The sequence below is a fragment of the Pinus tabuliformis genome, chromosome 2_1 (genome assembly GCF_031772625.1).
Source record: "Pinus tabuliformis cultivar Carrire ecotype Pingquan chromosome 2_1, CPIR1, whole genome shotgun sequence".
NCBI lineage: Eukaryota > Viridiplantae > Streptophyta > Pinopsida > Pinales > Pinaceae > Pinus > Pinus tabuliformis.
Genome location: NC_142299.1, coordinates 566,448,488 through 566,463,978, shown reverse-complemented (window position 1 = coordinate 566,463,978; position 15,491 = coordinate 566,448,488). Strand labels below are relative to the sequence as shown.

General features: G+C 34.8%; 2 protein-coding genes across 2 annotated transcripts; both read right to left on the bottom strand.

Annotated features, from left to right (window-relative positions):
- Positions 1 to 53: 53 nt before the first annotated feature.
- LOC149201672 (universal stress protein A-like protein) lies at positions 54 to 841 on the bottom strand. Its single transcript, XM_089401329.1, has 3 exons — positions 582 to 841; positions 221 to 443; positions 54 to 111 (listed from the first exon to the last, which is right to left on the bottom strand). The coding sequence occupies exons 1-3, from the start codon at positions 739 to 741 to the stop codon at positions 54 to 56; spliced, it is 441 nt and encodes a 146-aa protein (XP_089257455.1). The 5' UTR covers positions 742 to 841.
- An 8,298-nt stretch (positions 842 to 9,139) lies between these two features.
- LOC149201671 (uncharacterized) lies at positions 9,140 to 10,296 on the bottom strand. Its single transcript, XM_089399783.1, has 3 exons — positions 10,051 to 10,296; positions 9,690 to 9,912; positions 9,140 to 9,580 (listed from the first exon to the last, which is right to left on the bottom strand). The coding sequence occupies exons 1-3, from the start codon at positions 10,205 to 10,207 to the stop codon at positions 9,499 to 9,501; spliced, it is 462 nt and encodes a 153-aa protein (XP_089255909.1). The 5' UTR covers positions 10,208 to 10,296; the 3' UTR covers positions 9,140 to 9,498.
- Positions 10,297 to 15,491: the final 5,195 nt, after the last annotated feature.

Sequence of the window (15,491 nt, the reverse complement as noted above, 5' to 3'; positions counted from 1 at the left end):
ACCATAGAAGAAACCATCAGACACTAGATCCTTAAAAAACCTTTTTATGACTACTACAACAGGCACATGGCGTTCCGAGTGCAGTAATCACTCACACTTCCCCTTATTGCTCTGCAAATTGTCAATCGCACCGCCATCATGTTAGTTAAGCGTCATTTCCAAATTCATCATCAAAATAGAATGAAGAGCACATATAGTAAATACAAGAATGCGAAAATACCTGATGAAAGTGCCATGTCCATGGCTACCCACAACCAGAAAATGTGCTCCCAACTCAGCTGCAGCTTCACAGATCCTCTCGTTAGCCTTGCCAATCACAACATGGGTCTCTGCCTTCACGTAATATCGATTGCATATATTGAGAGCCCGCTTCAATATCCTCTGGGTGGTCCTCTTTGTCTGCAATTCAAAGAGCTCGAACACTTTATCACTAGGAATATAGGCTGCACAATTAACACACATATACACAGAGGTCAGCGTAGACAGATAGTTCAATCTGTTGAACCCTTGGTTTAAAACATGATGGTGATCAGGAAAAGGTTACAGGTCATAAACTGAACCAAAGGAAGCGAGATAATTACCAGGACCCGTAGAAACACAAGAAGTTGGCTGGACATGGAGGAGTATGAAGTTATATGACTGCTGGATCTCTGTTTGAGTAGACAAGAGATGTTTGCACGCCCATTCACAGGCACGCATGCTCTCCTCGCTCTCCTCCACTGCAACCATTATATTCACCATTTTCTCTCCACTCCACCTATTTTCTCTCCTTGTAATCAGATTCTGAGTACTGCTAGCTATGGCTGTTCCAATGGATGATTACAGATTACAGAAAAGCGTATAAATAGAGGACTGTCATCAGCCCATTGGATTACGGAGCAAAACAATCTAGGGAAGGCGGCTGATTCTCTGTTAATTTTGAAAGTAACAACTGCTTTACGCGTTATTGCATACATCATGCATCGCCATGTCATTGTTTCAATCTGATATATCGGTGGCCCTTCTCGACGAAACACGGGGACATGTGGACACTGAGCTGGCTGACCTACATGGTTTATTATTTCAAATTCCATTGCAAAATACATGCCTATTTTCTTATTTCAAAATCCAGTAAGATAAGCTACCCCGGCCTGGATAACGTGACTCAAATATATGGTGATCTCATGCATGGCGTAGGCAAGTATTGTCCTATGGAAAAGGTCGGTGTACTGGCTAATCGCTGAATTCCTACGGACTTTTCACCACCATCATCATATGTTTGTGGCCCAGAAATAATTATGTCTTGTGTGGTTGTTACATGAGTTGTAATTGGGTTGCTATCTTAACCAATTTGGTTGAGTTGTAATTGGGTTGCTATCTTAACCATTTTGGATGAGTTGTATTTGAGTTCTCATCCCATTCAAGTGGATGAGTGGATGAGTTGTGATTGGATTGCAACATTATATAGGCTGGTTCAATATTGGTTTTTTTTAAGTGTGACAAACAATTCTTATTTGTTTTGTAATGGTTCATGAATTTCTATTGGGCTATGATATTATTTAAGTTTTATATATCTTTTATATTGATTTATTTGATTTGTGTGTGGTTGTTTAGAAAATTAATAAGAAAAAGTTTGAGAAGTGAAGGATGTAATTGTAATAATTATATTTTTATTATTTTTATTTATTAGTATAAAAATTATTTGAGAAGATAATCAATGTAATTTTATTTTAATTTTAAATTTATCATTATTTGAGAATCAAATAAAAATGAAATATTTAATTTACAAATGTTTTTATTTTGAGGGGTTTGATTTTTCTTGGTGCATTATAGATTAAGAGTTAAGACAAATCTATGATAGTTTTTCTCTTATTTTTCTCTCACATATGTCATGTGTCAACTTCACGGTGAACACCAAAAGAATTAAACATCTCCCATGTAGAGAACAACACATCATTGAATGGGTTAACCACATTTTGTGCCTACAACAACTCTCTCTTCATTTTTGAAAAAAAAAAAAAAAACTTCCCATTTAAACTTTGAAACTACTACATATAATGTTTAGATATTTTTGGAGCTTGTATGGAGAGGGATTTTTCATAGGCTTACATTGCTTGCAATGAATAATCTATTTCATTGGCAAGTGGAATTCACATAGCATTGGATCCAATAAATAAAGCGATTGTAGCTATACACATATGGAAATTTTACTATATTGTGGAAGTTATTCACAATAAAAGTGCAAAAAATCCCTTCCCTAAGTCTAAAGATACAAAAATTGATTATTACAACAACTGTAATGATTTATTTCAAGAAAAATAATGGAAAAAAACTTGAGCATGCAAATCAACCTCTTCTACTATTGAAGCAAACCGTCTTCACAATCTCCTTAACAATCACTCAGAAGAATTAAAAGTACTAAGACAAGGTTCACACATTGATGAAGTTAACTAAGTGTAATTTCTTCCAAATTTTTGCTTGGATTTAGGGGTTCTCGTCTAGATATGAAAAGATATTTGAATTTAATTCCCTTTGTGATGCACCATTTAAACTCTTTAGTACTAGATGGTCAACTTCACAAAGTTATTAGATAAGAACATCCTAAACATTGTCTCATACTCGGTGTGGTGATGATGAAAGCACTCCTTACAATGAGATGCTTAGAGTGTTTCTCATATGAATGGTTGAAATTATTGAGGGATTCATTTTGTAATATGCCATTAGTGATAATCTATTCTTAAAATACAATAAAACACATGAAGATTAACTCTTATCACCTCGAGCTCGAGAGATTCCAGATTCAACACTTCATCATTTAGCAATGACACTTAATTTGTTGGAATATATTCATGAAGAACCATTTGACACACATCGATGGGGAATCTCCTATCATTTTTAGCAAAAGGGTCATTCCTTATTGTTGCAATCTTGAAAATCTTGATGACTATATAAAGCTCATGATAAGGTGGTTAAAATTTCGAAAGATTATTGTAAGGGGAGTTTTGTGGAACAACTCAACATTCACTTTCATGGCATACATGATGCTCATTTTGATTTCACTTTCATCTAGTGTTGACTTGGGATTTGTCTTCTTTTTTTTATCTAATTCCCAAGGTTTGTATTCATGTTGGGTTATTACCAAGATGAAATATGTAGCAAAAATATTGCCCAAATATTTGGGCCCAATGACCAAATTTCTAGACCTGCACCACCCATCTTATTGGGTGACGCTAATTGCACTTTTACTAGAATGGTGCATGGATTATAGGAACCATTACTAAGAAGTATGTGGCACTAAACACAGTGGGATGCATTCTTAGTTTGGGATTGAAAGATAGAACACACACATGCCAATGAAGGAAATGAAAAAAACCATGGGGCATAGCTTGCCCTTCTCATCATTAAGCAACTTTTACAATGCATAGAGAAATTTCTAGAATTATCTAGCACTGGGGGATTCTAGAGATAACCACAATTAATTAGTTCTAAAAATAATAGTTATCCAAAATTAGATGGGAATCAAAACTAAGTATTCCTCTATAATTCACATGTGAAATGCTCACTCTAGCTAAGGAGAGATTACTATTCATTAACACTCCCCCTTAATCTCAATTGTTACATTTACTAAAATGCCTAAGTGTTATCTCTAAAATTCGAAAACATTTATGTCTAGTGGCTTGGTGAAGATATCTACTACTTGGTATTTAGATCCTCAAAATTGAAGAGGCATATTGATCGGAATTTGGATTAGGGGCAAAAATTAGCTCAAAAATAAAAGTGCTCGGAATCATTCGAAACTCGAATAAATGCATTTGTCTCGGAAAAAAGATCCCAATGCAACTCATTTTGTTCAAAACAGAGTTTGTATGAGGAAGATAGAGCTTGTTGACCTCTTTGCCAAATAAAAGAAATTTTGAAAAAAAAATGTACAGTCACTGCCTAGTCAGCAGTCCATACTGCTAACGTGTTAGGTGAGTAGGTAGAGTCAACGGAGGTCAACAGTTCAATTTGATTACACCAAGTGTCAGGTTATGGTTGGTCTATAGGTGTGGTAACGGATTAGGCAGAGTCAACAGAGGTCAACGGTTCAATCAGATTACACCAAGTGTCAGGTTATGGTTGGTCCGTAGGTGTGGTAACGTGGTTTGTTTTGATTGGTTGGAGGTTGGACCAATGAGGAGGGGACAAGTGGCAAGCCAAGAGGCAACCACATGCCCCTCCCTAAAGGACCAGGTAATTGGCGCACAGTGTAAACAGTGTAAATTTTTTATGGAGGCACGAGGGTTCCACCCCACGACTTCCTTTGCATAGTCCAAGCACTTTATCGTTGCACCCACACCATGAGTCTTAATAATGTATGGACTTCGCTTGTATTTGGAATGTATTATGATAATGGTTAGGGGTTAGGAGGGCCAACCCCCTCCCATGTGAACGCATCGTCGAAGACTAGCAGTTATAGTTTGTTGTTACCCAAAAAAGTCGCCAGCACAAAACTGTTAACATTTAACACTCCCATGTGAACACAATGTCAATTGCTAGAAAACAGTCAGTACAATCACGCCAACCAAACCGCCAGCATAAACCGTGACATTATATGCTGACATGTGTTCGCTATTTATTAACCGCCAGGTAAACGGTTAATATAAATGCGGATTTGTGCTAATCACGTTTAGTGATTAGGGCTCGAATTGGTATGGATCCATGGATTGGAGGGTGTGGGAGGTGTTATCTCCCACACGAGCTCGTTCAAATACTTGAGCAGCAGAATACTAGAGTTATAGCCCACATAGCGGATCAGGAGAACACTTCAATATTTTCGCAGGCATGGAAAACAACAACACAACTAAACTTGCCTCCGGAAGGGCATCAAATCTGGGAGGACTACACAAATGCACTAAGTGAGTCCCATATTCGTATCAAAGAAGGACCAGACGAACTCATGTGGGATAAGGCAGAACACGGTTTTTACTCCCCAAAGGATGGATACCTGGTTTTGATTGGGAACAAAAAGCCGGAAATAGTGCAAAGTTGGTGGAAGATCATCTGGAAATTAAAATCCCCTCCCAGAACTAAACTCTTTTTTTGGTGCTTACTCCGGAACAAGATCCCCACTGGGGAAGCGCTCATGCACAGATCTGTACATGGCCCCACTTGGTGCATCCTATGTAAACAACAATCGGAATCGACTTCTCATCTCTTCCTTGCATGTGAAGTTACCAAACAGATATGGAAGACGGTAACAGAGGAGCTCGGTATTGTGAGTAAGTGGGAAAATGAAACCATCTCTATAGCATGGGAGAATTGGTATCAGGCACACTCCTGAACAAATCATGCGTGTCTTCCCCTTATCATTAGCTGGGCAATCTGGCTGGCGAGAAACAAAATGATTTTGGAGAGCGGATCGGTTCGCTGGCAATCTGTCACCACCAAAATTATCGCAACATACCATGAACTGTTGGCAATTACCCCTCCTCGCACCCACAGACCAGCCGACCTGGACCCAATTGATCAATCTATACCATGGGCCTTTTTCGATGGAGCCGCTCAGCAGCATGGATGTGGTGGGGGGTTCATTCTTAATATAACAGTGAATCATCATTACAAAGTGAAGATGGGATTAGGCATGGGAACAAACAATTTTGCTGAACTCATAACCATCAAACACCTTATGCATTTTTCATTAAACCATGAGTGCAAAGAGTTATAGATATTTGGGGATTCAAACATTATCATTAATCAGATCAATCTGAAATCTAGATGCCACGCACACACACTCTTAAATATATTGGATGAAGTGATGCACCTCAAAGCACATTTTAACTCCATTATTGTTCGTCATATTTACAGGGAACACAATCACTGTGCCGACGGATTATCCAAGGAAGCCACGCACATTCCAGTAGGACAGTGGATAATCAGCGAACAGAGGGGCAACGCACAGTATCAATACTTCCACAGGCCCTACATAGATCAAGTCTACCCTCGGGTGGACGACCATTGATTTTTGTTAATGTATATAAGTTGTTAAATAGAAATATAGCGACTTATGAGCAGCATCCTGCAAGATGCAAGTATACATTTTTGCCTACTATACATACATCCTGCGTGGTGTTTTTTGACATTTTGATACAGTATCATCCTGGGTGATGATTTTTTGATTATGACATAGACATGTACAGGAAAGACCATAGACTTTTAAAAGTCACGAAGAAATTCGCATATGCTGAATAGCATTTACTATATGTAATTTTTCACCATATAATGAAATATTACGATTTTTTCTTGGGGAAAAAAATATAAGTTAATTATATTTTAAATAAAATATCAGTTAAAGGGAGATTTAAATCCTGAAAATAAATTAATTATAAATCAACGAGGTTATATAAATATTAGTTGGTTGTATAAGTTAGAAATAGAATATTCTATAAATAGTTAATTCTATTTTAACATATAAGCTAAAAAGACATATAAATAAATAAATAAGCTTCATATTCATAGTAAAAAAATAAATAAATAAAAATAAAAATAAATAAATAATTTTTTTTAGAGAATTACAATATTACTTAATAGTTTATTAAGGGTAAAAATTAGTATATTAATTTTAAATTAAAAATAATAATAATAATAATAATAATAAATAAATAAAATAAATAAATAAAAAATAAAAATTTTAATTTTAATTTAAGAATCAAAGAGAGTGAATATAAAAATAAATAAATAAATAAATAAAATAAAATAAAATAAAATAAATAAATAATAAAATATAAATAAAAATATAAATAAATAAATAAATAAAAATATTAATTTTAATTTAAGAATGAAAGAGCTGGAAAAAAAAGAAAAAGAAGTAATTTTAATTAAAGAATCAAAGAGCTTGAATAAATAAATATTCCAAAATAAATAAACAAATAAAAATATTAATTTTATTTTAAGAATCAAAGAGCTTGAATATAAAATTAAAACAACAACAACAACAAGAAGAAGAAGAAGGAAGAAAATGATTAGGAGGAGAGGGCTGGGACCCAACAACTACCGATCTTCCAACCATCCTCTCTATTGAAATTGTTCGGCCTTCTCTCAATCTCAAGGGCTTCCCTAAATTTTCGGTGATGGAATTGCGACACTCTAGCAATCACACTAGCTTCTTCGATGCAGACATGGTGATTGGTTTTCTCCACATGCTCTGCTAAAGTGGAAGACTTGGCTCTCATATGCTTGAGGTCCGCTGCATGCTCTCTAATCCTTTGGTTAATGGAGCGACCAATCTCACCGATATAGGGGGTCCCACATGAACAAGGCACAACCTTTTGAGTGCTTAACACCATTCGTAAGTCCCTCAGATTTGTGAAGGATCCTATCGACCCCAAGGACATGAAAGGTGTTTATATTATTCCTTGTTCATGTGGGACCCCCTATATCGGTGAGACTGGTGGCTCCATTAACCAAAGGATTAGTGAGCACGCAACGGACCTCAAGCATATGAGAACCAAGTCTTCTGCTTTAGCAGAGCATGTGGAGAAAACCAATCACCATGTCTGCATCAAAGAAGCTAGTGTGATTGCTAGAGTGTCGCAATTCCATCACCGGAAATTTAGGGAAGCCCTTGAGATTGAGAAAATGCTGAACAATCTCAATAGAGAGGATGGCTGGAAGATCAGTAGTTGCTGGGTCCCAGCCCTCTCCTCCTAATCATTTTCTTTCTTGAGTTGTTGGTTTTTTTTTTTGGAATATTTATTTATTCAAGCTCTTTGATTCTTAAATTAAAATTACTTCTTTTTTTCAAGCTCTTTGATTCTTAAATTTAAATTACTTTTTTTCCAAGCTCTTTGATTCTTAAATTAAAATTAATATTTTTATCTATTTATTTATTTATTATTATTTTTTTAAATTAATATTTTTGTCTATTTATTTATTATTTTATTTTATTTATTTATTTATTATTATTTTTTATATTCAAGCTCTTTGATTCTTAAATTAAATTTATTTATTTATGTATATTATTATTATTATTATTATTAAATTTAAAATTAATATACTAATTTGTACCCTTAATAAACTATTAAGTAATATTGTAATTCTCTAAAAATATTTATTTACTTACTTACTATGAATATGAAGCTTATTTATTTATTTATTTATATGTTCTTTAGCTTATATGTTAAAATAGAATTAACTATTTATAGAATATTCTATTTCTAACTTATACAACCAACTAATATTTATATATTCTCATTGATTTATAATTAATTTATTTTCAGGATTTAAATCTCCCTTTAACTGATATTTTATTTAATATATATATATATATATAGAGAGAGAGTTAACTATTATCTATTTTTAATTACTGGATTATTTTATGATTATAGTATATTAACTCACTTATTTTAATATATATTTATAAAATTGTTAATTATGTTTATTTTAATAAGAGAATTAATAACCGAATTAATTGATTTGAATAAAAATTTTGGTTTAATTAGCCGTTTTCCGGTCAAATCGAGCTGTCATTATTCTAGCTCTCCCTGATCTATTTATAATGCATAGCAACATCTGCTCATTCAACTTGTCCTGACCATGAACCACACTGGTTGGTTCAAAATGGGAGGACAAAATTATCTCTATGTGATTTTTGCCATATGGATCACAGACGCCTAAATTCAATAATTAATTTAGTTGTTAGGGAAGAGATGAATAGGCAAATAAAAGTCTTTGTTACGAAATATTTGCAAATTGAAGTGACACGCGACCATTTAATGGAATAATTGGTAGTATAAATTGTTTCGTAGATTTAAGATTTTGTCGTTATGGCGTGGAATACTAATTAATTCTTTGAAATAGTGAATTGAAGATTTTGTCACCATTTTACAATAATAATTTTGACATGAATGCATTTACAAAGCCAAAAGTCGTAAACCGAAGACCAAAATGAAGAGACCGATGATCTAAGGGTTTGCAAAGCGGGTTAGTGAAAAAAGCTAGAAGTGAGTAAATACAGATTCGTTTTTCACAACTTGATTGTAATGACTGATATGCAAGCCAGAATAATGTTGGGCCTCAGCTTTTCTCCCATTATATTTAGGATTCCATATATTCTACAATACTAGTGTGTTTTGCTTCCGTCTTTTCTGAATATGAAATGTTCAACCTTTTGGCGAGTATGAAAGCAAAATTGAAAACAAAATTTTATTAGGTTAACTTGTTGAACACGGAACTTGAATTACACTTTTTCATTCTTGAGACTCACACTAAACCATATGTACGCCAAACGGTCAGAATCATTCCGTCCACCATAGAAGAAACGGCAACGCCTAACCAGCCATACAATATATAGGGTATTTAATGCTCGGGAATATGCACGTAGTTTAGCCCGATAACACTTAAAAGTTCAAAAATTATTTAATGTCGAAACTTCCAGCTCCGGTGTTATAGCGTTAACCAGGTTGCATATCCCTGAACATTAAATACCCTATGTATGGCTGGTTAGGGGTTGCCTAGAAGAAACCATCAGACACTAGATCCTTAAAAAACCTTTTTATTGACTACTACAACAGGGCACATGGCGTTCCGAGCGCAGTAATCACTCACACTTCCCCTTATTGCTCTGCAAATTGTCAATCGCACCACCATCATGTTAGTTAAGCATCGTTTCCAAATTCATCAACAAAATAGAATGAAGAGCACAGATAGTAAATACAAGAATGAGAAAATACCTGATGAAAGTGCCATGTCCATGGCTACCCACAACCAGAAAATGTGCTCCCAACTCAGCTGCAGCTTCACAGATCCTCTCGTTAGCCTTGCCAATCACAACATGGGTCTCTGCCTTCACGTAATATCGATCGCATATATTGAGAGCCCGCTTCAATATCCTCTGGGTGGTCCTCTTTGTCTGCAATTCAAAGAGCTCGAACACTTTATCGCTAGGAATATAGGCTGCACAATTAACACACATATAGGTTACAGAGGTCAGCGTAACCAGATAGTTCAATCTGTTGAACCCTTGGTTTAAAACAAGATGGTGAGGAAAAGGTTACAGGTCATAAACTGAAGCAAAGGAAGCGAAATAATTACCAGGACCCGTAGAAACACAAGAAGTTGGCTGGACATGGAGGAGTATGAAGTTATATGACTGCTGGATCTCTGTTTGAGACAATATATGTTTGCAGGCCCATTCGCAGGCGCGCATACTCTCCTCGCTCTCATCCAGTGCAACCACTATATTCACCATTTTCTTTCCACTTATTTTTTCTCGTTGTAATCAGATTCTGAGTACTGCTACCTATGGCTGTTGCAATGGATGATTACAGATTACAGAAAAGCGTATAAATAGAGGACCATCGTCAGCCCATTGGATTACGGGGCAAAACAATCAAAGGAAGCGGCTGACTCCTTTTAATTTTGAAAGTAACAACTGCTTAACGCGTTATTGCATACATCATGCATCGCCACGTCATTGTATCTGTCATTTTCAATATATCGGTGACCTTTATCGAGAGAACACGTGGACATGTGGACACTGAGCTGGCTGACCTAGATGGATGTATTCCAATTCGATAATGCATCCGAAAATATATATTGGTTTATTATTTCAAATTCCATTGCAAAAGACATACCTATTTTCTTATTTCTTATTTCAGATTCCATTAAGATAACCTACCTCGCCTGTACAACGTGAGTCGAATATATGATGATCTCATGCATGGCATAGGCAAGTATTGTCCTACGTGAGAGGTCGGTGTACTGGCTTATCGTTGAATTGTGAATGTAAGCTACGGACATTTCACCACCACCACCATATGTTTGTGGCCCAGAAATAATTATTTCTTGTGTGGTTGTTACATAAGTTGCAATTGGGTTGCTATCTTACGCAATTTGGATGAGTTGTAATTGAGTTGTCATCTCATGCAAGTTGATGAGTTGTGATTGGATTGCAATATTATATAAGCTTGTTCAATATTGGATTCTTTTTAGTGTGACAAATAATTCTTATTTGTTTGGTAATGGTTAATGAATTGCTCTGGGTTATTGAGAAGTGAAGGATGTAATTTAAGAAATAATTTTTTTTAGTGCAATAATTATATTTTTAATTATTTTTGTTTATTATTATAAAAAGTATTTGAGAAGATAATCAAGGTAATTTTATTTTAATTTTAAATTTATTATTATTTGAGAATCAAATAAAAATAAAATATTTAATTTACAAATATTTTTATTTTCAGCGATTTGATTTTTCTTGATGTATTATAGATTAAGAGTTAAGAGTTAAGACAAATCTATGATAGTTTTTTTTCTCTCACACACACATGGCATGTGTCAACTTCATGTTGAGCACCAAAAGAATTACACATCTCCCATGTAGAGAACAACACATCATTGAATAGGTTAACCACATGTGCCTACAACAACTCTCCCTTCATTTTTGAGAAAAATAAAAGAAACTTCCCATTTAAACTTTGAAACTACTACATATAATGTTTAGATATTTTTGGAGCTTGTATGGAGAAGGATTTTTCATAGGCTTACATTGCTTGCAATGAATAAACTATTACATTGGGAAGTGGAATTCACAAAGCTTTGGATCCAATAAATAAAGCGACTATAGTTATACACACATGGAAAGTTTACTCTATTGTGGAAGTTATTCACAATAAAACTGCAAAAAATCCCTTCCCTAAGTCTAAAGATAAAAAAGTTGATTATTACATCAACTATAATGATTATTTCAAGAACAATAATGGAAAGAAAGTCAACCATGCAAATCAACCTCTTCTACTATTGAAACAAACCATCTTCACAATCTCCTTAACAATCACTCAGAAGAATTAAAAGTACTAAGACAAGGTTCACACATTGATGAAGCTAATTATGTGTAATTTCTTCCAAATTTTTGCTTTGATTTAGGGGTTCTGGTCTCTATGAATAGATCTTTATATTTAATTCCCTTTGTGATGCACAATTTAAAATCTTTAGTGCTAGTTGGTCAACTTTGCAAAGTTATTAGGGAATATCATCCTAAACATTATCTCATACCCAGTGTAGTGATGATGGAAGCACTCCTTACAATGAGATTATTAGAGTGTTTCTCATATGAATGGTTGGAATTATTGGGGATTCGTTTTTTAATATGCCATTAATGATCATCTATTCTTAAAATACAATCAAAACCATGAATATTAACTCTTAACACTTCGATCTCGAGAGATTGCAAATTCAACACTTCATCATTTAGCAATAACACTAAATTTGTAAGAATATATTCATGAAGAACCATTTGACACACATCGATGGGGAATCCCCTATAATTTCTAGCAAAACGATCATTCCTTATTATGCAATCTTGAAAATATTGATGACTATGTAAAGCTTATGATAAGGAGGTTAGAATTGGGAAAGCTTATGGTAAGGAGAGTTTTGTGGAATATCTCAACATTGACTTTCATGGCATACATGATGCTCATATTGACTTCACTTTCATATAGTGTCGACTTGGGATTTGTCTTCTTATTTTTATCTAATTCTCAAGATCTGTATTCGTGTTGGGTTATTACCAAGTTGAATTATGTAGCACAAATATTGCCCAAATCTTTGGGCCCAATGACCAAATTTCTAGACTTGCACCACCCTTCTTACTAGGTAACCCTAATTACATGTTTTTAGATTATTCCATGGATTATAAAATTTATAGGGACCATTATTTAGAATTATGCATCACTTAGTGCACTGGGATTCATTGTTAATTTGGTATGGATAGTTTAAGTGCTAAGAAATATAGTGAATGCTATGCTCTTGAGGTTCATGGCATTATTATAGTTAGGGAGGTTTCACTTAGATGTCTATATATCATTTCAAAGAACTACAACCAACCTCTTTGGGAAGCATCGATATGGGTTCATTCTTGATTCCCATCTTCAAATCTATGTGAGTATTAGCATGGGCATTGAATTTAGCAAGACATGATAAATTAATGTTCTCCTATGTTCACCTTTGTCTCGGACTAATGGAAGATGTTTTACCATTTGGGAATAATTACGATGTTGTTCAAGCTGCAACATATCACAAAGGATTTGTGAAAGCATGCTAAGACACCTAGGATTTATCCCAAAAAAATGAACTAGAATTTAGTATGAACTAGGACTTCACAAGCCACATTTTCTTTCTTATAGGGGTTGCAAGTGGATCATTATGTTTTATATTATGTGGATTGTGGACATTTGTGACCCAAAAAAGCTTGACTGGTACAATATCCTTACTATCCTCTCTAATTGGCTATTTCAAGGTACTTATTGTATGTTTATTAAATTTACTGAACTTTGAAACTAAGTTAGTTGATGTGGCATTTCAATATTCTTTTATTCATCCTTATATTACCTAAGCATAACTTGATTTAAGATTCCATAATAGTCTACAATTATGATGGAAAAAAGTGAAGTCAAATAGTTGACTTTGTTGCTCTTATGGAATCTATAATCACGATAACGATGGCCCTTTCTATTTTAATAGACACAATTTTAGGTGGCCTAGAATCATTGTTGGGATGTAATTTCAAGTAGAAGGTTCTTTTAGAGGAAGTTATCACATATGCATCATAAAAATACCCTGAAGGAAGCTATTGTTATTAACACTTAAAATATCTCAAGGACTCTGGGTTGGATTTTCTTATCACACAACATCTCTATTCAATATAAGACTCTCTCTTGAATATTTAATAGATTTTGTCTTAGCAACTGTAAAAATGAGATTTTTTTCCATGGTTCATGTGCTCTCTTGGACCAAATATCAAACTTTGTGGAGGTTGTTGGGAAAACTACTTGGGTGGAATTTCTTTATAAGAATTAATTTTAGAAGTGACAATAAGTGAAATATATATTGATTCCCTTGATTGTAGGACCACAATATTTCCTTTGTTAATGTCTTTAGACACATTTTTCCATATCTTTATTAGTATATTTGATGATCCTTTCATTTTTGTACCTAGTATAAAAGGTTTCTTTAGTGGGTCTTTTTTATAGGCCATTTTGTCATATTTGATCAGTGAACCTCCTAACGGGATCAATAAACATCTTATTCCCCCTTGTGACCATCTTTCACAAAGACCTAATCTTGTTTCCTTCATCCCCTAGAGTTTCAACCGTAAACTACTTCATCTGAGGCAATTTGAGGACCAACACTTCCTGTAAACCTACTGGGGTGCGTTCACCAGTAGATTGCTCCACTATGGCCTGTGTTGGTCACCAACAGGTTTCTCCCCTTTGCACCTGTGTTCTATAAATCCGAGAGAATCATCAAGATTCTGAAAGCTTCCCCTTCTAGGAGTTTCCAGAAGTTGTTTCAACTACTTAGCTTGGATAAAACATTCAGATCCTATCCTTCCCTACATTGGAGTTTTCACCACTTATCCTTTGATCCTATCCCTCCATCAAATGTGGATATCTTACCCTATATTGGTAATTGGATACGAACTCCTAACTTACCATACTTGTCTATATATTCCCAGCCTTCTACGTTGTTGGGGGTTGGATTTTGGAGAGTGATTCTACCCTTATGCTACTATAGTGAGTGGTCATCATCTAATGCATTTAGGTTGATTGGAGGTGCATATTGTGAAAAGGAAAGGACAAGTCAACAACTTGGAGGAGCTCCTCTACAATATCAACTGCTACTTATGGTTGTAATCTCCTTTCATTTATATTAATGCAAAGAATCCATTGTTTTCCTATATGTGATGTTGTTATTTCACTTATTTCAATACCATGCTTATCTATTGAATGAAGTATAGATATTGCATAGATCTCGTAGTTTCTTGGTTTGTGTTATTTAACTGGGAAAGTTCTAATTTTTGCAATCAAATATGGAATTGGAGCTTCCAAGCTAAAGGAGGAGTGAAGTGTGCGAATGATTCCAGGTAGGACACACTCTGTCATTTATTTATTTTAAGGAAAAACATTGTGTTCCTTGCCTCTTTGTTGTTCTAGGTTAGCCACCGATCTAGGGGAGATACTTTTATCCGCAATTGTAAATCTCGTATAACAAATTGGTGACCATACTGGGGAATGGAGTATTCCCTTGGTGGTTTCCTTATCCATTGTGTTTGATTACCTCCTTGACAGACCTTTGTTGTATCATCCAACCAAGAACAAACCTAGGAAGTGATTTCATTGAGCCTTTTTTGAAATTTTGGTGTTGGAATCCTCTTTCCTAGACCCAACGCACCCTTTGTTCCTTTGACAGAGCAATGCACCTCACCCTGGCCCACTCTAGACTAGAGTTTCAAGGCACTGGTGCCTCTTCTACACCAACGTTGGCCCCTATTTTTGCATAACTTTTGCCCCGGTTCTTAAGCCTCTCTTTAGTCAGCCTGCTTCCAGTTGAACTTCCCTGAGTCTTGAGTGTCTTGTGGTCTCTCTAAAGCCTCCATTTGGTTTTCATTTGTGTTTTTTTTCCTTTGGTAAGAATTGGTTTTGATTTTACTTTGTCCTTATCATTTGGGTCACTTTCAAATTGATTTTGTTTGG